This window comes from Sminthopsis crassicaudata, chromosome 4 (assembly GCF_048593235.1).
Source record: "Sminthopsis crassicaudata isolate SCR6 chromosome 4, ASM4859323v1, whole genome shotgun sequence".
NCBI classification, from domain to species: Eukaryota; Metazoa; Chordata; class Mammalia; order Dasyuromorphia; family Dasyuridae; genus Sminthopsis; species Sminthopsis crassicaudata.
In genome coordinates this window covers 114179824-114202238 of record NC_133620.1, presented here as the reverse complement: position 1 = coordinate 114202238, position 22415 = coordinate 114179824, and the positions used below count along the sequence as shown (strand labels likewise).

Sequence of the window (22415 nt, the reverse complement as noted above, 5' to 3'; positions counted from 1 at the left end):
GATATATCTGAATTTTCAAAAATCAATATACCTGATATAAGCTCGAACTCTACATCCTCGAAACCAGCTCTGTATTTTAACTGCTGCATTATACTCCCTTTTTCTATGTCCATCTGCAGTCCTGAAAATATTGTTTAAAAAGCATTCCATTAGTAATTGACATTTCAGTTTTGATACAAAGTCAGTCTGTTAATCTTTACTTTCTTTCATTAAAATAATTATAATTCAAATGTCACCTTTAAAAAAATTAAAACACTAAGAAAGCATTTCAAACATCACAAGCTATATTTCAAAATGTACTTTCTTCTAAGGTTATCTTTTAACAGCTTTACTTTTTATTTTTATAATCAACTGATTTGTAATTTTTTTTCATCATGGAATAGAAAGGAATACATACTTTATTATTCTTTTAGGATACCAATATTGATGTAATTAGAAAAAAAAATCTTTAGATAACTTGATTTTACTGTTTAACTCCTGCAAATATAATGTGAAAGTCACGAATTTCAGCATTTTCCACTTCAGTGACCAACTGAGTCAACTACTCCTATGACCCATTACATAATGTCAATCTAAATAAACTCTTAAGAAAAGTCACTGAAATTAAATGAGGGAGGAGACAATGTTCTGATACTTATAAAGGGTATATTTTATAATCAAATGTCAATTAAAGTTGGAAAGTTTAATTGAAGCAAATCTTTTCTTAATTTTATTCACCTCCAATATGCCTACCTAAGTATTACAGAATTGTTCTGATCACAACATTGTAAGTTAAAAGATAACTGGGGAGAATTTGGGGAAGATGGCAGAGTAGATTGGTAAATTTCAAGCTCTCCAGATTTCCCCAAGAAATAGAATTTGCACCTCAGGGCAAAAATAAACTGATGAAAGATCAAGAAGATCTAAGAAAGTCCCCAGGCCTGGGCAAACATTTCCAGGCTAGCTCCACAGAAAAATCAGGTGGAGCCCTGGGATGAGCTGGGTTTAATTGGGGCTTCAGCAGGAACCGCAGAAACTTTCACCTCCTAGACTGTTTGTAGAGTTGAGATTTGAGTCTGGAAAGATTGAGTGAATCTTGGTTGGTTAGGATTCAGCCCTGGAACCAGCACTTGGAGAGCTCAGAGGCAGTGGGGAAGGGACATTGCAGAGTTACAAGTACTTGTCAGAGGATGGAGCTCTTGGTTTGAAGTTCCAGATCAGAGGGGAGAGCTCAGGTGAAGCTAGAGGTACTATTACCCCATCCCAGGATTAGAGATGCTAACACTAATACATATTGTTGTTGTTGTTGTTGTTGTTGTTGTTTTTTAATATGATCTGGCAAAGAAATTTTTTATAGAAATCATAGAAACTTACTATGGAAACAGGGAAGACCAGGGTTCATCTTTAGAATAGGGCATTGAGGAAAAAAGAGCTTCTTCTTCCCCAAAGAGTAATGTGAAATGGTCTCCTGCCCAGAAAGTATTCATAGGAGAACTCAAAAAATAATTTAAAAATCAAATGAGAGACATTGAGGAAAAAACTAAAAACAAAATAAAAACCATCAAAGAAAAACAAGAATATGAAAAAAAAATGTTAACCAGCTAGAAAAGGATATATCAAGTCTCAAATATGAAAATAACTTTGAAAATTAGAATTCAGGCAAGGTGAAGTCAGTGAAACCATGAAAGATCAAAAAATAAAAAAATCAGATTCTAAAGAATGAAAAAAAGAATGTGAAATATTTTTTAAAAAGGCAGATTTGGAGAAGACATCAAGAATAGAAAATATAAGATTAGACTGTTTGAAAGTTGTGACCAAAAAAAGAATCTTTTCATAATGATGCAAGAAATAATCCAAGAAAATTGTCCTAGTGTGAAAAAGATGAGAAGAAAGTAGAAACAAGAAAAATCCATTGATCACAACCTCAAAGAGATCCTATGTAGAAATATATAGAAATATTATTGCCAAATTTTGAAAACCTCATATCAAAGAGAAAATTATTGTGCATTTGATTACTCCCATTCAGATAGTTATTCTCCAAGTTTGAGAAGGTAAGAAAGTTCAGAAAGTTGTAAATCATTTTTAGCCCAATTCAACCTTCTCACACACAAATACACACACATATTCAAAAATCTTTTTTTTTTTTCATTAAAATGAAATGTCATGATTCCAAATATAAATTTTAATCACTATGGAAATAAATGGTCCAATTCTACCAAAAAATAATAGTAAATTGATCTAGTAGCCTGGATTTTTAATTGCTTGTTCCTACTGAACAAACTTCATACATGAGTTAATGCCTCCATCTCTGATCTACATTGAGCTTAGTAATAGGATAATTAAAAAAAAAAAACCAAAAAACTAATTCAAAGCTTATTTATTCATAGATCTTAGGGAAAGAATACTTTAGCCTGCTGTAGATACATTAGGGATGTCAAGAGACAAAACCTTTTATGCTATTTTGAATTAAATTTCTCAGCATTTATTTTTAATTTATGGCCACTGAGATCATACTAGAGACTATAGAGAATTTGGTTACATATTTAGTTTCTAAAATTTTCTTCAATGTCTTGAAATCTACTCTTGAATTTTAAATCTACTATTTATTTTAGTCTAAGTGATACCTAGAGTTTGAAAAGGAAAAAGGCTTAATGGGAAGAAATATTCCTTAAGAAATATAGTTGTTCTATAGCTTTAAGAATTCTCGAAGATACTCTTCTTTCAAGATAACTCCTTTTAGTATGAATTCTTTTCTCAGGGTTCTCTTTTTGTCTTTTAAAGGAAATGATTTTTTGATCAGATATACTAAAAAGATTATAAGGAGAAGTTTTTCTTTGGTGTTAAATGATTTCATTTTTAAAAAGTAATTACTAAATCAGGAAGATAAAAGAAAATTCTAAAAAAAGAAAAGCTTTAAATTGGAATCAGAAAGCTAGAAGTAAATGGCTTGGTAGTGCTATAAGATAAACAAAACCAGAATGCTCTAATCACTACATGTTATGAAACTACAAATAATATTTTTAAGATAAGAAAATCAACACTAATTTTCCACTGTAATAATTTTTAAGCTATGTTGAAAGCATGAGAAAGATCAAATAATGGACAGAACTATAACTCAATTGGAATGAGATATTGATGGATAGATGGAATGGCAGCAAAAATTTCAACTCTAATTCTTCTATTTTCTTTGTCAAATTGAACAATTCATGGACTGAGAAAGATAGGGCAAAAGTGCTTAACCGTAAGTTAAAATCAAGATAAACAAAAAACATAAAGAAAATAGATATCTAACTCTTCTCAATGAGTTCAAATTATCAAGTGCAGACAGACATCATCCTAGGGTACTGAAAATGCTAGTTGTGAATGACAAAAATGTTTCCAAGAATGGAAGTTCAGCCACAGGACCAGAAAAGGGCAAATTGTTGCAGCCATCTTTTAAGAGCTCAAAACATATGAGCCCTTTGATCTCAGAAGAGAGATGAATGAGGCAGGAGACTCATAAGATGGGAAAAGAGCTCCAGCTTATTATGTTTTCAGCTTTGCTGATAACATTTTTGCAAGTATGATTAGTGCGTGAACAGCAGGCAATCCCCAGACATCATTCAGAGAAGCAACTTGTGGATTCTGCATATGCATGGTATCTGCCAATGGGAGGAGAGGCAATCCAGCAATTTAGCAGCTCGCTCACAGGCAAAAGGCCCTATTCAGGCATCCCTATATACATAGTCACTGGCTGTGATTCTCCAGCTTACCCATTCACATAATCATAAATCATTGCTCCTTGCTCAACAAGGGCAGTTGTGCAACATGGCAGAAAACTTATGTGCATCAAAGGTTGAGGTGGTTTTGGTACTCCCTCTCAGCAGAATCCCATACCCTTGCAATTCCCCCTTTATCCTTTAGATAAAAAGTCCTTTCTTGAGCTGTAACCTCTGAAAGGATGGTGAAGAAAGATCTATAAAAGCATCCTAACATCATAGGGCAACAACAAAGCAGTAACAACATAATACATGGGGCAATGCAAGATTCTAATTTTAACCACCATGAAAAGAGGTTATCATCAAACCAATGTTTTTTTTCAGCAGTTTTATCTGGATTCACATTATAATTGAGCCTGGAGTTTTAATAACTATAGTTCTGCTCCTATTTCCAATGATATTTCTTTTTTTTTCTAATGGGATTAAGGTCTATTTCTTACTTTGACAGGAAGCATTGATACATGAGCTCTAGTGATCACAAATAGTCTGATTTTCAATTTCAGTATACAATTCCAACAAGTATCATTGTAAAAATCTATTTTTTCTTTGGTAATAAAGAGTCTCCCTACATAAATGCATAATTCCCTCCCAGACTGGATTTAGTATAAAACTGGTAATCAATTTTCATGCCATTTGTCCAAAGAACCAGGCCCTAAGATATTTTTCCATGTGCCAAACTACTGACCCAATTCTTGAGTGACAAAAATGTGCCCCATGGAGATTTGTGTGGGGTCAACCTGATGATCCATTTTGTAGATACACCACTGCAACCCTCCTATGTGGATAAGGATATTGATATGACAGGGTGTCTCCTGCATGCCCAGCATGTGTTACATGATACAACCTACCCCCCATGAGACAATGTAGACCATGGTGGGTCCAGGCCACCTTTTGGCCTCTTTTGCCAATCCTGAGTGTGTGAAACACAAACACACACACACACATATATATATATAAAGCATCTTGCTAGTGGTCTTGGGGGCATGTCTTCTCCTCCTGTTGAATAGTCACCTCTTCTTCCTTCTTTTTCTCTTCATTTGTATGGACAACTTTGAGATGTCTGGTGGGAATCCATTGCTGAAGCTTTTCTCCTTGTGGAGATATAAGCATATCCTGGTCCCTACATTGGAATCCTATAGGGTCCTTCCCATCCTTCAGAACCCTTTTTCATTACCATGGTCTCATTCTTTGGGGGCCTTCTTAATGAAGATGGGGTATTATCTTTGAGTGATTCTCCATCTATGTTCACCTGAGAGTATTTCATAGCTGGACTTAAATCATTTGAATCAAAATTTAATTTATTGTGTACATGCTTTATCTATATCTTTCTGAGTAACCCTACCACCATCTCCCTCTTTTTTTTGATAAATCTCTTGAGGATCTGATTAGTTCTTTTTACAATGGCCTACCAGTAGGGTTGTAAGGAATCTTAAAAAAAAAAAAAAATTGTGTATAGAGAATTCCTGTAAGAACTGTTTTAATATTTTTAAGGTATATGAAGTCTATTATCATTCTTAATGGTATGTGGGATTCCCATAGAGGCAAAACAGTGAAATAGGTGATTTATTACATGTGAAGCAGCTTCCTCTCATTGAGAAGATGCAGATACAAGCCTGAATAAGTGTCAACTGTAACATGAATGCATGCTTTTCCCATATATGTAACATCTATTTGCCATATATCATTTGGCCTGTAACCTCTGGGTTAATCCCCAGCCTTACAGGTCTTTGAGAATATGGTACAAAAGCTACACATCTTTTTACTATGCTTGCTGCTTCTTGCTGGGACAGCCCATACAATCTTAGAAGAGATCTGGCAGACAATTACAAATGTTCATGAGCTTTTATTCCTTGTTCTAGAGGGCAGTAAAGAATACATTGTATCAGCAGACTATCCACTATTTTATTTCCTTCAAATGTAGGTCCCAGGCCGTCCATATGAGAGCAGAAGTGCATTATATAAAAAGGATGGATTTTAATTAAAATGACCTCTTGTACCTCCTGAAACAATGAGAAGATAGGTCCTGTTTGAGCTTTATATATGCTGTCTCTATTCTCTGGATTACCCCAACTGCATAGTGACTATCTGAAATGATATTGATGAGTTGATCTAATTTCAATACTTGTATTTCTCCTGGGCATTGCTTATCATAAGTGGTGAGCTGTTCACCAAAAACAATACATCTATCACAATTATAACAACCTTCCTCAGATAACCAGGGAGAAACTTTGTAAGCAATGTCCAGGAATTTCCTAATGTCTCCTAATTGAACTGTGCACCCCTGCTCTTTTATACATTTATATATAGTCCTAGCATATGCTTCCCTGTCTGAAGGGAGTACAGCATCTATTTTCTGCCCCATTAGATTACTTAACCATCTCTGACTCACTCTGCCTTGTCCAGAAACAAGGTAGTTTGGTGGACTCTCCCTCTGGAGTCCTTAAAGTTGTCTTGACCATGTAGCAGTGCTTGACTGAGAAGTGGTCGCTCTGGCACTCTTCTAGGTGCCTGTCCCTATTCCTGGGAGTCAGTTTTGCAACTGTCTTTTAAGAGCTCATAGCATATGAGCCCTTTGATCCTAGAGGCAAGATGAATGAAGCAGGAGACTCATAGAGTGTAAAAGAGCTCCAGTTTATTATGCCATACAGCCTAGTTGATATACATTTTTGCAAGTGTGACCAGCACGTGAATAGTAGGCAATCCCCAATCACCATTCAGAGAAGCAGCTTGTGGGATTTGTGCTTGCATGGTATCTACCAATGGGAGGAGAGCTGATCCAGCAATTCAACAGCTCAGTTCACAAGGGAGAGGCCCTGTTCAGGCATCCTTGTTTATGTAGCCACTGGCTGTGACCCTCGGCTTATACTCGTTCCCCCAATCAAATCAATGCTCCTTGCTCAACAAGGGCATTTCTGCAACATGGGAGAAAACTTATTGTGCATCAGAGGTTGAGGTGGCCCTGGGACTCCCTCTCAGCAGAATCCCAAACACCCTTGTAGTAAATGTTCTAATTCTCAATGTTCTAACATTCATATAGAGGATAAGATTTTTTAATTTATATAATGATGAATGTGAATTTGATTCCTGATGAAATTCTGATAATTATTACCCAGAAGGTGGTTTGTGAATGCTTAGAAAATTAGGCAGCAATAATTTGGGATATAAGGAAAAAACTTTTTATGTTTTGGTAGATAATAAATTCCTGATAACTTGAAATTCAAATTGGGCACCGAATTATTTTCTGGTGATTTTGTAAATGAAATTATTGTTCATGTAGGATTGGACTATATTAAATGTATTAATGTATTAAATACTTATTACAGGCCAAACATTGTGCTAAGCACTGGGAATACAAAAAAGAGACAAAAAAAAAAAAATTAGTCTCCGCCCTCAAGGAGCTCACAATCTAGAAGAGACAACAAACAAATACCATCAGCTTCCATAGATTTAATAATCATACCTATGTAGATGATTCTCACATTTACTTTTCTAGCCCTAGCCCCTCTTCTAAATTTCAACCTACTTCCCCAACTGTTTATTACTAACAGTAGCTACTATTAATAGTGTCTAATAATAGATACTAATACCATCAATGAAAAAAGGATGATCAACAGGATTGAAAATTGATGAAAGATCAAGAAGGATGTCACGTAGTTTAAATTCAACATGTCTAAAAATACTCTTTTCCCCCCAATCTGCTATTTCTTCTCTACTTTTCTATTATTGTTAAATGTACCACTATCTTCCCTATCACCCCAAATGGCAATCTATATTCATTGTCAATCCTTCATTCTCTCTAACTACCCAATCTTTTGCTAAGTCCTATCAATTTTGCCTTTCTTAACATCTTACATATAGTATTTTCTCTCCTTTGAGATTGCCACTACTCTGGTACAGATTTTCATCATCTCACACCTAGATTACTTCAATAACCTTTTGGTTGCTATCTAAACCTCAAAACTCTTATTACTGTAGTCCATTATCCATTTAGTTGTTAAGTTAATCTTTCTAAAGTGCAGGTCTGACCATGTGACATAGCCCTCCTCTCCTCATTCAAAAAAATTCAGTGATTCCCTATCATCTCCAAAAGCAACATAAGCTAATCTATTTAGCACACAATCCATTTAAAACCTGTTCCTTCCTCCTTTCCATTCTTCTAACACCTTACTCCCACATCATCTGTGTTCCAATGACACTGGTTTCCTTCCTGTTCCTTTTAGAAAATATTGTGACTCTAGGCATTTTCACCGGCATTCTCCCAAACTGGGAATGTTCTCCTACTTTCTCCTAACTTCCCTTGTTTCCTTGAAGTCTCAACTAAAAATCTTCCCTTCTACAAAAAGTTTTCTTAATCCCCCTTAATGCTAGTATCTTCCTTTGGGTTATTTTAAATTAAACCCATAAGTATCTAATTGAGAGGTGAAGGTGGTTGTTTGTTGGTTTTTCCTGGGAAGTTAAGTGATACAGTGGATAGACTGCTCAACCTGGTGTCAAGTTATTGAGTTCAAATTTAACCTCAGACATTCAATATCTGTGTTACTTGGAGCAAGTCACTTAATCCTGTTTGTCTCAGGATACACTGACACTTAATGCTTGCTGACTTGACAAATTTAACTAAGAGATTTGGAAAATAAAAGTGTTTACATGGGGTCTGAGGAGATGAGTACTGACTGGAGAGATAAATGCTTTCTGAAGGTGGTAATATTTGACTTTGGCTTAGTTTAAAATATCAGTAATAATTCACTAAGTAAAATGGGAATAAATGTGAGGGGGGAAGAGTCAGCAGTATTTTAGTTACAGGAAACAGGTAGAACAAAGATGTGAGACTGAGAATACAATTCATGTTTGAGTGGCAAAATACAGTCAATTTTTTACTGGATAATAGACATCATATGAGGATAACACGAGATAGGCCAAAAGCAAATAGTGGTATGAAACTTTGGAGGCACTTCACTGCCAGTGGAGGAATTTGAATTTTGTTAAGTAGACAATAGGCATCTACCAAAGATATATGGGCAAATAGTAATGCAGTCAACTTTATTCATTAAAAAAGATTATGTTGATGCAATTAAAAAGGATAGATTGGGATGGATTGGAAGCCAAGATGGAATGATCTCTAAGGCAGCTACCAATATTTCAGATGGATGGGAATAGAAATTTGTCTTAAGGGAAAAACTATTGGGAAAGATAGCTGGAGTTAAAGTTAAGAAATATTATGGAGATAGATTCAACACGAGATAAATGAATGGATATGAGAAGTAAGGAGAAAGGAAGTTTCAAAGCTAACTGAAGATTACAACTATTGGAAAACAAATGAATTATAGTGCTATAGGAGGAAAAAAAAATAGTGAAATCATAAGGAAATATGTCTAAGGAAAAAAGACAATGAACTAGGTTGTGAATATAATGAATTTCAGGTATGCAAAAGGAAGTAAAAAACCAAGATGTAGAGCTCATAAGAGAGGTCCAACTTAAGATATATAGTTTGGAGAATCTAACACAAAGATATGGTACTTAAAATACATGATTAAATAAATAAATAAAATAAAAAAAAGGAGAGTAAAGAGACTGTAGAATAGAGCTTAGGAAAGCATCTTGGAGAATTCTCACATTGAAAGGTTAGGAAGATGATGCAGTAAAGGAAACAAAGAAGGAACAATTATAAAGGTAGATGGAAACCATTTACCTTCTAGGTAGATTGAAGTTATGCTGTCTTTGAAGCTATAGGATAAATATTTGATTTCAGGAAATGATCAATAGATTAAAAACTGCAGACTTCAAGGATGAAGACAGAAAAAAGGTCACTAGATTTGGCAATTTGTGAAAGTCACTGGTAACCATAGATTTCAATAGGTTTATGCATTAGAGGATTAAAGGATTAAGGACAGTATAGATAAGAAGAACACAAAATCATCAGTTGTAAACTTTTTCAAGAGGTTTACTATAGAATAAGAGATAAGTGGTATAGGAAAAAAAAAAGCTCTTTATGATTAAAGAGACCACCATGTTATGGTCAAAAATGTAAAATGATGGAGAAAAATAAGAATATTAAATACAAAATACTAAGAATACTAAATTTGGCAATTAGGACCTGACATTTAAGAGTGAGTAGTTTCATCACAGCAGTGATGGCAGAAGATATATTGCATTTTGTTTAAAGATGACTGACTGGGGCTTGTATTGAAGTTCAGAAAATATCACCTTAATCATATAATACCTGAAAATGTACAATAACAATCTGTTATCATGGGTTCTATGTGATTTTCAACACTACAATGCTACTTGTTCAACTTCATTATGAATAATTTTTCTCCCTAAAACTTAACTGTATTACTTGCATTCTGTTCTAATTTTGTATTTCTTACATTATTGAATTTTAAATAAGGTATATTATACTTTTTTCTGCTTTGAGAGCAAGAGTCCTTAACATTTTGTCTCATGGATCCTTTTGGCAGTCTGGAAAAGACTAATACTTTGATATTTTGTTCCCTATATTCAAAATGGACTGGGAATGTTCAATTTCAGTTAAGAAATTAGTGAAAATAAGGAAGCTATTTTTTATTATCCAAGTTCATGGACTCCACCAGGGTTGCCATGAGTTCCAGGTTAAAAATTCTCAATTTGGAAGATCATGAGATACTGATCTAGACCTGAGAGAGTTTTCAGAGGCTATTGAATCTAACCCCCTCAATTTTTAGAAGAGGAAACAAACCCTTAGGTTGTGGTGGTTAAGAAGTGGTTTTCCCAAGTTAGCATAGATAGTAGGCATCAAAGGTGAAATTTATTATATTTTGACCATTTTTCTTCAGATCAATGGTGTTTGGAAGCTAAAAGAAAAAAGACAAAAAAGAAAATGAGAGAGAGAAGAGTAGATAGAGTTACACGGAGAGAATGAATGATAATGTTAAGAATCAAAAAGTTTGAATGAAAATTTTTCTTATTTATGGATTGGAAAATGTTTGTAGTGTAAGAACTATCAATCAGTCACAGATGGGAAAATCATTAACAAGGCTCAAAGGTGGAAAGGATAAATTCACTTATCAGTATTCTCTATAATAAGTGAGAAATCGGTCCATTAATTCAAAGAGGGGACATAATTCATTCTCTAAAGTTGGTATAAGTTTATGAGGCTTTTAAGAACAAACTTAATGGATTAGGCATGTTATAAGAGGCTTGTATTGAAATTCAGAAAATATCACTTTAATAATATAATACCTGAAAATGTACAATAACAATCTGTTGTCATGGGTTCTACTGTGATTTTCAATACTACAGGGCTACTTGTTCAACTTCATTATGAATAATTTTTTTCTCCCTAAAACTTAACTGTATTACTTGCATTCTGTTCTAATTTTGTATTTCTTACATTATTGAATTTAAAATAAGGTATGTTATACTTTTTTCTGATTGGACCTGTTGTGGATGACTGTGGTATAGTAGATAAAAGGCTTAACTTGAAGTTAGAAAGCCCATGTTTCAAGCACTACTTTTTTCATACATTGTCTATATGACCCTTGAAAAGTTACCTTACTACTCAGTGCTCTAGGAAACTCCCTAAAATTATAAATCTCAGAGAAAGTGATTGATTCTTTGCATGGCAGAGGGAGTTTCCTCACCAGGAAGTTTCCCTCTTCCTTATCTCTGTTGATATGCTCTGAGGAGCAGAATTACAATCAAAGGATATGTCACCTAGGAGGCAGATTTCTGTTCAATTTCAGAAAAAAATAGTCCTCCCCCAAATAGATAACTGTATAAGTAGACCAAGCTACCTTCAGAGATAGGAAATTTTCTCATCTCAGGTAGTATTCAAATAGAAGTTAAATAAGCACTTGTATGCTGAAAGGAGAGGTTAGTATAGAAGACCTCGAAGGTAATTTCTAACTCTAAATATGATTCTATGACTCTTAAGTAGACATATTTTCCTACCTAAATGACAAATTATTATGTATTATATGGGAGAAATAGGAATTGCCAGAGTAAATGAAATACATAGATAACCTTAAAACCTCATTTGAGCTAGTATAGTAGTTTTAACCTCTTTCCTACTCAGATTTCCAGTATTGTCACAAATAAGTAACCACATTGCCAATTTTTAGTTTTATATCCATTTATCATGGCTGGTTGAAATGCAAAAGTTCAATGAAATATCGCAGACCTTATTTCATAGAGTTTTTTTTTTTTTAATGTTAAATGTTTTATCATTTTTTTAAGCCTGAACCTGAAATTTCATTATGCAGAACTTTCCTCTACAAATTACAGATCTGCAACTCCTCTTCAACCTTCAGTTTTAAAGAATAGTCTGGGGCACTTGTCCAGGGTCACAATCAGTATATGTAAGAGGCAGAGCTTGATCTCAGGTATACCTGACTCTTAAGGCCCTTTTTTTATGCACTCTTCCATGTTACTTTTCTTTACTCTGGGTTTGCAAAGATAAACTGAGGCAATTGAATAAGTAAGCTATTTCATTTATTGAAGCTATTTCTATTTCCATAAATCTTGGATAACATAGAGGAGAAGTAAATAAAAATAAAATACAAGCACATCCATTACATTAGTAGACTTCTCTAAGTAAAAGTAGGCATTAAAATAATTTGGTAGGTAAATTATTGTTAAGTTATAACTTGTCTGCTGACACATGAATTTTATGAACATTTTTCATTTTCCAATTGCTTGAAAAATGTAGTTTCCAGATACTCAGGTTACCACTGGGATATTGAAGACTCATACCAATATGTCATGAACTTCTACACTTTTTATGTTTTAAGTGAAAAATGTGGGTAACACTTTATTTTAATGGTATATTAATTAGTGGTAAATTACAATGGAAATCCTATAACTGTGCATAAAATATGACATCTACATGAATACCAAATAAATTCATTATGATCAGTATTATCACAATGAATACTAAATGAATTAATAATGATGAAAGATCAAAAGAATTATCAGTGGTGCAATAAAACATGAAGAAAAAGCTGGAAGCTTCGAGTCACTTAATCACCAACTAGAAATAGGTACTATATCCCACATAACACTGTATTTGTGAATGTGAATCTTTAATAGTCATAAATTCACTGAACATAAATATAATAAAAACACAGTTAAACTTATTCCCAGTAATATACACATACAACTAAGTTCATGTACTAATTCAGAACTGGAAATGAACTTTTGAACTCTCTAGAAAAAGCCCCTCATTTTAGAGATGAGAAAACGCAAACCTAGAAAGTGGAAGTGACATAGCAAGGTCGGACTAGTAAATAAAGATTAGAGTTAGGAACTTAACCCAAATTTTCTGTAACCTAAGATCATAAATATTATGATTCCATTGTTCAGAACATCTCTAAACTATGTGAATATGGACAGAAAAGGAACATTTAGTGCCTAATCAATTTGTGAATGTGTATTCACCATTTACAAACACATTTGAAGAACTGTACTTAGAAGTCAATACTGTGTTTTTAAAATAAGTTTTGCTTTGTCTAGGGTAAAAACGGCAGATAAGGAAGTAGAAGTTCTGGGACTGACATGGGCATAGCCCTGAGACTGTGGTCACCAGCTTTCTCTGAACCATAGTTTACTCAAACATAAAATGAAAATAAGAATAAGAATACTACCTACCTGACAGTGTTGTATTGAGGAAAATGTTTTGCAAATTGTAAAATAACATAGAAATGAGTTATTATTATTATTAGGGCTGAAACTTTAAATGCCTGAAAGATTTTGAAATTTCAGTTTCCTTAAAGTTGGAAATGACTAACCTATCTTCTAAACTTTAAGAATCCCATAATATAATTTTTTCATCTCATAATGAAAGAATATCAGATTTGGATGAAGTTTAAGAGGCCAATTGTTGATAGTGACTCAACAGTGAATTCTCTCTTTTGGTGGGGCAGGGTGAGGTGCCCAAGATCCTTCAGGTTCAAGTGATTCCTGGCTCTTTCCACTTAATTCAAAATCAGCAGATCTATTCCTCTTTTCATCCTCTTTTTTTTCCCCCTCCAATGTACTTTTTAAAATCTCCCCTCTTTTGGTCACTCAGCTTTCACCACCACCAACCATCAGGCCATTGTGAATCTTAGCACGTTAGAAATTATTTTTAATGACCATAAACTATTGCACATTTGTATTCTGTTGATTGTCTTTTCCACTGCATTCTAAATATTATTTCTTTTACATCTTAAAGTTTGTTGAAATTTCTTGTATAAACATATCTTCTCTTCAGACAACTCCTTTGTCTTCATGATTAAATTTTTTAAAAAGAGAATCTTGACCTCTATAGTTCCTGATTTTCTTCATATATTATATTTGTGTATTTATTTTACAATCCTCCTTTCTTACTTATCCTATTTTTTCTGAACAAAGTATAATTTCTTTCAGAGTCATATTCAATGCCCTGGGCTTCATCCCATAAAATATAGATAATATTAATGAGGACTTCATATATATGAAGGACATATTAGGATTTCTAGTATGTCCTGCTTTCCTTCAACAGTTTGTTTGTCTTCTGTGCTACAGTCTGAAGCCATGGATTTTTCTTTTAAAATGTGTTGATTACTTTTTTGGAATTTTTCCCTTTTAAAGTCTAACTATTGCTACTATTCTTCCAATAGTTCTCTGTTCTCTGTAATATTTAACAAATGTAATAATACTGGCATCATATATTCTATTCAGGCAGTTCCAAAATTGTCTTTATATATTTTCTTTCAAATGAGAATCTCATTCCTTTGTCATTCTTGCTAGTAGTTCCAAGGGAAGATTTCTGTGTCATCTTGCTTTGGCTATCTTCCACTGTAGATTTGTCATTATTTTCAGATCATTACCACATCCAATATCCTTTCCCTTGTCTTAAAAACCCTTTACTTTGTCCATAAATTGTCTTTAAAAACAACTCAGTTCAATTCAGCAAGCATTTTCCAGATACAAAAAGAGAAAAATAGTTTTAAAAAGTATATGTTTTTCAAAAGGTTAGGCAATTCTCAATATTGTAAAATTACCCATGCATATCTGGTAAATAAAAACTATTAATAAAAAAAAGTATATGTTCTTCAGTGGGAAAAACATGTAAACAGATAAGTAAATAAAAAAAAAAACTTGGCTAACAATAAGACATCACAAATCTAGTTCCTTTCCCCCTAACTTTTCCTTTTATTGTTCTCAATCTTATAAGTTTATATATCTTTTGTCCATCTCAAGTCAACATTTATTAAATGTCAATTATAGTCCAGGCATTGTGGTGAGGTTAAAGAATACAAAAAATGCAAAACAAAACAAAAATAGTCCCTGTTCTCAAAGAGCTCACAGTTTATAGAAGATACACTATGAAAAAAAACATCTACAAACAAGACACAACAGAGGATAGATTGAAGATATTTAATAGAGGAAAAGCACAGTTATTAAAAGGGATTCAAGAAAAATACTTATTATAAATTAGTGAAAGTTTTAGCTGAAATTTTATTTTTATCTTTGTTTTTTATTTTCATAGTATAGATTTCTTTTTTTAATTTTATTTTTTATTATAGCTTTTTATATACAAAACATATGCATGGGTAATTTTTCAATATTAACCCTTGCAAAACCTTATGTTCCAACTTTTCCCCTCTTTCCCTCCATCTCCTCCCCTGGATGGCAGGTAGTCCCATACATATTAAATATGTTAAAGTATATGTTGAATACAATATATGTATACATATTTATACAGTTATCTTATTGCACAGGAAAGATTAGATTTAGAAAGTAGGTAAAAATAACCTAAGAAGAAAAAAACAAAAATGCAAGCAAACAGTAACAGAAAGAGTGGAAATGTTATGTTGTGGTCCATACTCATTTCCCAGTGTTCTTTCTCTGGGTGTAGCTGGTTCTGTTCATTAGAGATCAATTGGAATTGATGTGGATCTGCTTGTTGTTGAAGAGAGCCATGTCCATCAGAATTGATCATAATGTATTATTGTTGTTGAAGTGCATAATTATCTCCTGCTTCTGCTCATTTCACTTAGCATCAGTTCATGTATGTCTCTCCAAGCTTCTCTGTATTTATCCTGCTGGTCATTTCTTATAGAACAATAATATTCCATAACATTCATATACCACAATTTATTCAGCCATTCTCCAATTGGTGGGCATCCCTTTAATTTCCAGTTTCTAGGCACTACAAAAAAAGGCTGATACAAACATTTTTGAATATACGGTTCCCTTTCTCTTATTTAATATCTCTTTGGAGTATAAGCCCAGTAGTAACACTGTTGGATCAAAAGATATGCACACTTTGGTAACTTTTTGAGTATAGTTCAAATTGCTCTCCAGAATGGTTAGATCCATTCACAACTCTACCAACAATGCATCAGTGTCCCAGTTTTCCCACATCCCCTTCAACATTTGTCGTTATCTTTTCCTGTCATCTTAGCCAATCTGACAGGAGTGTAGTGGTATCTGAGTTGTCTTAATTTTAATTTCTCTGATTAATAAGTGACTTGGAATACCCTTTCAAAGGAGTAGAAATAGTTTTAATTTCATCATCCAAAAATTGTCTGTTCATATCCTTTGATCATTTATCACTTGGAGAATGGCTTGATTTCTTATCAATTACAATCAAAACTGCATATATTTTGGTAATGAGGCCTTTATCAGAACCTTTGACTGTAAAAATGTTTTCCCAGTTTATTGTTTCCCTTCTAATCTGTCCACATTAGTTTTATTTTTACAAAAGTTTTTTAACTTAATATAATCAAAATTTTCTTTTTGTGATCAATAATGACCTCTAGTTCTTCTTTGGTCACAAATTCCTTCCTCCTCCACAGGTCTGAGAGGTAAATGATCTTATGTTCTTCTAATTTATTTATAATCTCATTCTTTATGCCTAGATCATGAACCCATTTTGATCTTATCTTGGTGTACAGTATTAAGTAAGTATGGGTCAATGCCTAGTTTCTGCCATACTAATTTCCAATTTTCCAAGCAATTTTTGTCAAACAGTGAATTCTTATCCCAAAAATTGGAGTCTTTGGGTTTGTCAAACACTAGATTGCTATAATTATTGACTATTTTGTCCTGTGAACCTAACCTATTCCACTGATCAACTAGTCTATTTCTTAGCCACTTCAAAATGGTTTTGGTGATCGCTGCTTTATAATATAGTTTTAGATCTGGTACAGCTAGGCCACCTTCACTTGATTTTTTTTTTTTTTTCATGAGTTCCCTTGAAATTCTCAACCTTTTGTTCTTGCATATGAATTTTATTATTTTTTCTAGGTCATTAAAATAGTTTCTTGGGAGTTTGATCAGTTTAGCACTAAATAAATAGATTAGGTAGTATTGTCATCTTTATTGTATTTGCTCAATCTATTCAGGAGCACTTAATATTTTTTCCATTTATTTAGATCTGACTTCGTGTGGAAAGTGTTTTGTTGTTTTGTTCATATAGTTCCTGATTTTCCCTTGGCAGATAGATTTTCAAATATTTTATACTATACTATACTATTTTATACTATACTATTAGTACAGCTAAGCCACCTTCATTTGATTTTTTTTTATTAATTCCCTTGAAATTCTTAATCATTTGTTCTTCCATATGAATTCCGTTATTTTTTCTAGGTCATTAAAATAGTTTCTTGGGAGTCTGATTAGTATAGCACTAAATATATATGTATATGGTATAGCCTATCCAGGAGCACTTAATATTTTTTCAATTATTTAAATCTGACTTTATTTGTCTGGAAAGTGTTTTGTAATTTTGCTCATATAATTCCTGACTTTCCTTTGGTAGATAAGATTCCTAAATATTTTATACTATCAACAGTTATTTTAAATGAAATTTCTCTTTGTATCTCTTGATGTTGGATTTTGTTAGTGATGTATTAAAATGTTGATGATTTATATGGATTTATTTTGTATCCTGCAACTTTGCTAAAGGATTATTTCTGATAGCTTTTTACTAGAATCTCTGGGGTTCTCTAAGTATACCATCATATCATCTATAAAAAGTGATAATTTCATTTCCTTATTACCTACTCTAATTCCTTTCATTTCTTTTTTGTCTCTTATTGCCAAAGCTAGTGTTTCTAATACAATATTGAATAGTAATGGTGAAAATAGGCAACCTTGTTTCACTCCTGATTTTATTGTGAATGGTTCCAGTTTATCACCATTACATATGATGCTTACTGATGGTCTTAAATAGATGCTATTGACTATTTTAAGGAAAAGTCCATTTATTCTTATCCTCTCTAGTGTTTTTAATAGGAATGAGTATTGGATTTTATCAAATGCTTTTTCTGCATCTACTGAGATGATCATATTTTTTGTTAATTTGGTTATTGATATAGTCAATTATGCTAATAGTTTTCCTAATATTGAACCAGCCCTGCATTCCTGTTATAAATCCTATTTGGTCATGGTGTATTATCTTGGAGATGATTTTCTATACTCTTTTTGCTAAGATTTTATTTAAGATTTTTTCATTGATGTTCATTAGGGAAGATTGGTCTATAATTTTCTTTCTCTGTTTTCATTCTACCTAGTTTAGGTATCAGTACCATATCTGTGTCATAAAAGGAATTTGGTAGGATTCCTTCATTCATATTTTTCAAATAATTTATATAATATAGGTGTTAATTGTTCTTTAAATGTTTGATAGAATGGGATGTAAATCCATTTGGTCCTGGGGATTTTTTTAGGGAGTTGATTAATAGTTTCTATTTCTTTTCCTAAAATGGGACTATTTAAGCAATTTACTTCTTCCTCTGCGAAACTGGGCAACCTATATATTTTTTCATTTAAGTTATCAAATTTAAAGTTGGTCAAAGTAACTCCTGATTTATTACTCTAATTTCATCTTCATTAGTGGAAATTTCTCCCTTTTCATTCTTAAGACTAAGAATTTGATTTTCCTCTTTCCTTTTTCTAATCAAATTTACCAAGGGTTTATCTATTTTGTTGTGTTTTTTTTTCATAAAACCAACTCTTAGTTTTATTTATTCAATAATTTTTTACTCTCAATTTTATTGATCTCTCCTTTTATTTTTAGAATTTCAAGTTTAGTGTTTGATTGGGGGTTTTTAATTTGCTCCTTTTCTAGTTGTTTTTAGTTGTAAGCCTAATTCATTGATTTTCTCTTTCTCTATTTTATGCAAGTAAGCCTTTAGAGATATAAAATTTCCCCTTATTATCTCTTTGGCTGTATCCCACACATTTTGGTATGATGTTTGATTACTGACATTCTCTTGGGTGAAATTATTGTGTTGATGATTGTCTGTTTCACCCAATCATTCTTTAGGATGAGATTATTTTGTTTTCAATTACTTTTTGGTCTATTTTCTCCTGGCTTTATATTGAATGTAATTTTTATTGCATTGTGGTCTGAGAAGGATGCATTTACTACTTCTGTCTTTTTGCATTTGAATTTGAGGTGTTTATGTCTTAATATATGCTCAATTTTTGTATAAGTTCCATGAACTGCTGAGAAGAAAATGTACTCCTTTCTGTCTCCGTTCAGTTTTCTCCAAAGATCTATCATATGTAACTTTTCTAGTGTTCTATTTACCTTTTTAACTTCTTTCTTATTTATTTTGTGGTTTGATTTATCTAGTTCTGAGACTGCAAGGTTGAGATCTCCCACTACTATAGTTTTGCTGTCTATTTCTTCTTGCAGGTCACTTAAATTCTTTTTTAGGAATTTAGATGCTATACCACTTAGTGCATATATGTTTAATACTGATATTGCTTTATTATCTATGCTGCCCTTTAGCAAGACATAGAGCCCTTCCTTATTTCTTTTAATTAGATCAATTTTTGCTTTTGCTTGATCTGAGATCAGAATGGGTACCCTGCATTTTTGGCTTCACCTGAAGCATAATAGATTCTGCTCTAACCTTTTACCTTTACTCTGTATATATCACCCTGCTTCAAGTGTGTTTCCTGTAAATAACATGTTATAAGATTCTGGCTTTTAATTCAGTCTGCTATCCACCTCTGCTTTATGGGGGAGTTTATCCCATTCACATTTATGGTTAAAACTATTAATTCTGTATTTTTTGTCATCTTCTTATCCCAAAATTATGCTTTTCTCTTTCCTTTTCCCCTTACCTCCCTCCCCACTTTAAAACTTTTGAGCACCACTTGCCTCATGCAGCCCTCCCCCTTGAAGTCCCTCCCCTTTCTTAAAAGTTTTCCTTACTATTTCTGTATTCCCTTCTATTTACTCGAACCCTTCCCTTTTCTTTTTTCCCTTCCCACTTTTCAATGAGCTGGGAGAAGTTTCTATGTAAATCAAATATCTCTAATGTTTTCTCTTTGAGCCAAATCTGATGAGAGTTAACATTCACACTATGTTCATCCCCCTCCCTTCATTACCTCAGCTATAAAAGGTTTCCTTTGCCTCTTTGTGTTGTAATTTTCCTCTTTTTACCTCCACTTTTCCCTTTTTCTGGTATAATTTCCTTTCTTCCTCTAGTTCTTCTTTTTGTAACAGTAAAACCAAATTATACATGTACTCTTTATGTATACTCATAACAGAAATACAGTTCTCAAGAGTTCTTTTTACCTTTTTATACTTCTATTAAGTCCTATATTTGTAGATCAAACTTTTTGTTTAACTCTGGTTCTTTCATCAGGAATAAATGGACTTCACCTATTTCATTGAATGTCTATCTTCTTCCCTGGGGGGGAAAATGCTCATTTTGGCTGGGTAAGTTATTTTTGGCTGCATAACAAATTATTTTGCCTTTTGGAATATCAGCTTTCAGGCCTTTGATCCTTTAATGTGGATGCTGCCAGATCCTGAGTAATCCTTGTGGTGGCTCCTTCATATTTGAATTGTTTGTTTTTTTTTTTTTTCCTGGCTGCTTATATTTTTTCCTTGGTCTCATAGTTCTGGAATTTAGCCACAATATTTCTTGTTTTGTTTTTGAGATCTCTTTCAGTAGGAGATCAATGAATTCCTTTTTTTTTTTTTTTTTTTTTTTTTTTTAATAATAATAGTTTTTATTTACCAGACATATGCATGGGTAATTTTACAACATTGATAATTGCCAAACCTTTTGTTCCAATTCTTTCCCTCCTTCCCACCCCCCCCCCCAAATGGCAGGTTGACCAATATGTGTTAAATATGTTAAAGTATAAATTAAATACAATATATGTATACATGTCCAAATAGTTGTTTTGCTATACAAAAAGAATCGGACTTTGAAATAGTGTTACAATTAGCCTGTAAGGAAATCCAAAATGCAGGCAGACAAAAATAGAGGGATTGGGAATTCTATGTAGTGGTTCATAGTCATCTTTCAGAGTTCTTTTGCTGGGTGTAGCTGGTTCAGTTCATTACTGCTCTATTGGAACTGATTTGGTTCATCACATTGTTGAAAATGGCCACATCCATCAGAATTGATCATCACATAGTATTGCTGTTGAAGTATACAACGATCTCCTGGTCCTACTCATTTCACTCAGCATCAGTTCATGTAAGTCTCTCCACACCTTTCTGAAATCATCCTGTTAGTCATTTCTTACAGAACAATAATACTCCATAATATTCATATACCACAATTTATTCAGCCATTCTCCCAATTGATGGGCATCCACGTAGTTTCCAGTTTCTGGCCACTACAAAGAGGGCTGCCACAAACATTCTTGAACATACAGGTCCCTTTCCCTTCTTTAAGAGATCAATGAATTCTTTCAATGTCTAGTTTTTTATAACATCTTTTTATAACATCTGGGCAGTTCTCTTTGATGATTTTCTGAAAAAATAGTGTCTAGGCTCTTTTTGTCATCATGATTTTCAGGGAGTCCAAGAATCCTTAGATTATCTCTCCTAGATCTATTTTCCAGGTCTGTTGTTTTCCCAAGTAGGTATTTAACTTTTTTTTTTCCTATTTTTTTATTTTTTTGGTTTTGCTTGGCTGATTCTTGGTGTCTTCTTGAGTTATTAATTTCCATTGGTTCAAGTCTGATTTTTAATGAATTATTTTCTTCATTTACTTTTTTTTTCTTTTTGTATTTGTCCAGTTGAGTTTTTAAATGAGTTGCTTTGTTCTATGCATTTTTCCCCATTTTGCCAATTTTTTTAAAGAATTATTTTCTTTTTCCAATTCAAAAATTCTGTTTTCCTGGGAGTTGTCTATCTTTTCCAATTTTCAAATTCTGTTTTTTAGGGAGTTGATTTCTTTATCCACTCTGTCTTTCAATGACTTATCCTGACCCTCTTGCAAAGCTTTCCTTTCCTTTTCCCATTTTTCATCTAGCTCTCTTTTAAGATCCCTTTTTATTTTTGAAGAAAAAAAAAGAAAGAAAACCAAAAACCCATCTGCTTATAGTCAGTAGCAGTGAAGGGACAGGAGGACAACACTCATTAGCTGCACTGGGACATGAAATGAGCAGCAGTGGAAAGGCAGCTGCTAGGATTACTCTGGGACCAACTACTGCAGCTGCTATCACACTGAGTCACTCTGGGTGCTATGTGGGTGTGGCCAGGTCCTGAGAGATTGTAGCATTTTGGGGTTGTAGTCTTTACCCCTTGTGTTTATAGCTTCTCTGCTGATCTACTGGCTTGCTGCCTGGGCAAAGTAGCTCATACTGTGGTAAAGTACTCCCTGAAGATTTTCTGCCAGCAGAGACCACCTCCCCTCCCTCTCTGGACTGCTTAGTCATGAGCTGTTTCCCAAGCTTCTCACTGCCTATCTGTGC

At 33.2% G+C, this 22415-nt stretch overlaps 2 protein-coding genes across 6 annotated transcripts in view; one reads left to right on the top strand and one right to left on the bottom strand.

The window, feature by feature from the left end:
- The window catches only part of GPATCH2 (G-patch domain containing 2), a 459123-nt gene that overhangs the window by 113101 nt on the left and 323607 nt on the right, over positions 1 to 22415 (top strand). The gene's annotated exons all lie outside the window — the stretch shown is intronic.
- Positions 1 to 22415, bottom strand: part of SPATA17 (spermatogenesis associated 17) — a 267209-nt gene that overhangs the window by 234265 nt on the left and 10529 nt on the right. For both annotated transcript variants that reach the window (XM_074309186.1, XM_074309185.1), the window contains exon 2: positions 32 to 121. In XM_074309186.1, coding sequence (XP_074165287.1) covers positions 32 to 121 — 90 coding nt within the window. The remainder of the gene's footprint in view (positions 1 to 31; positions 122 to 22415) is intronic.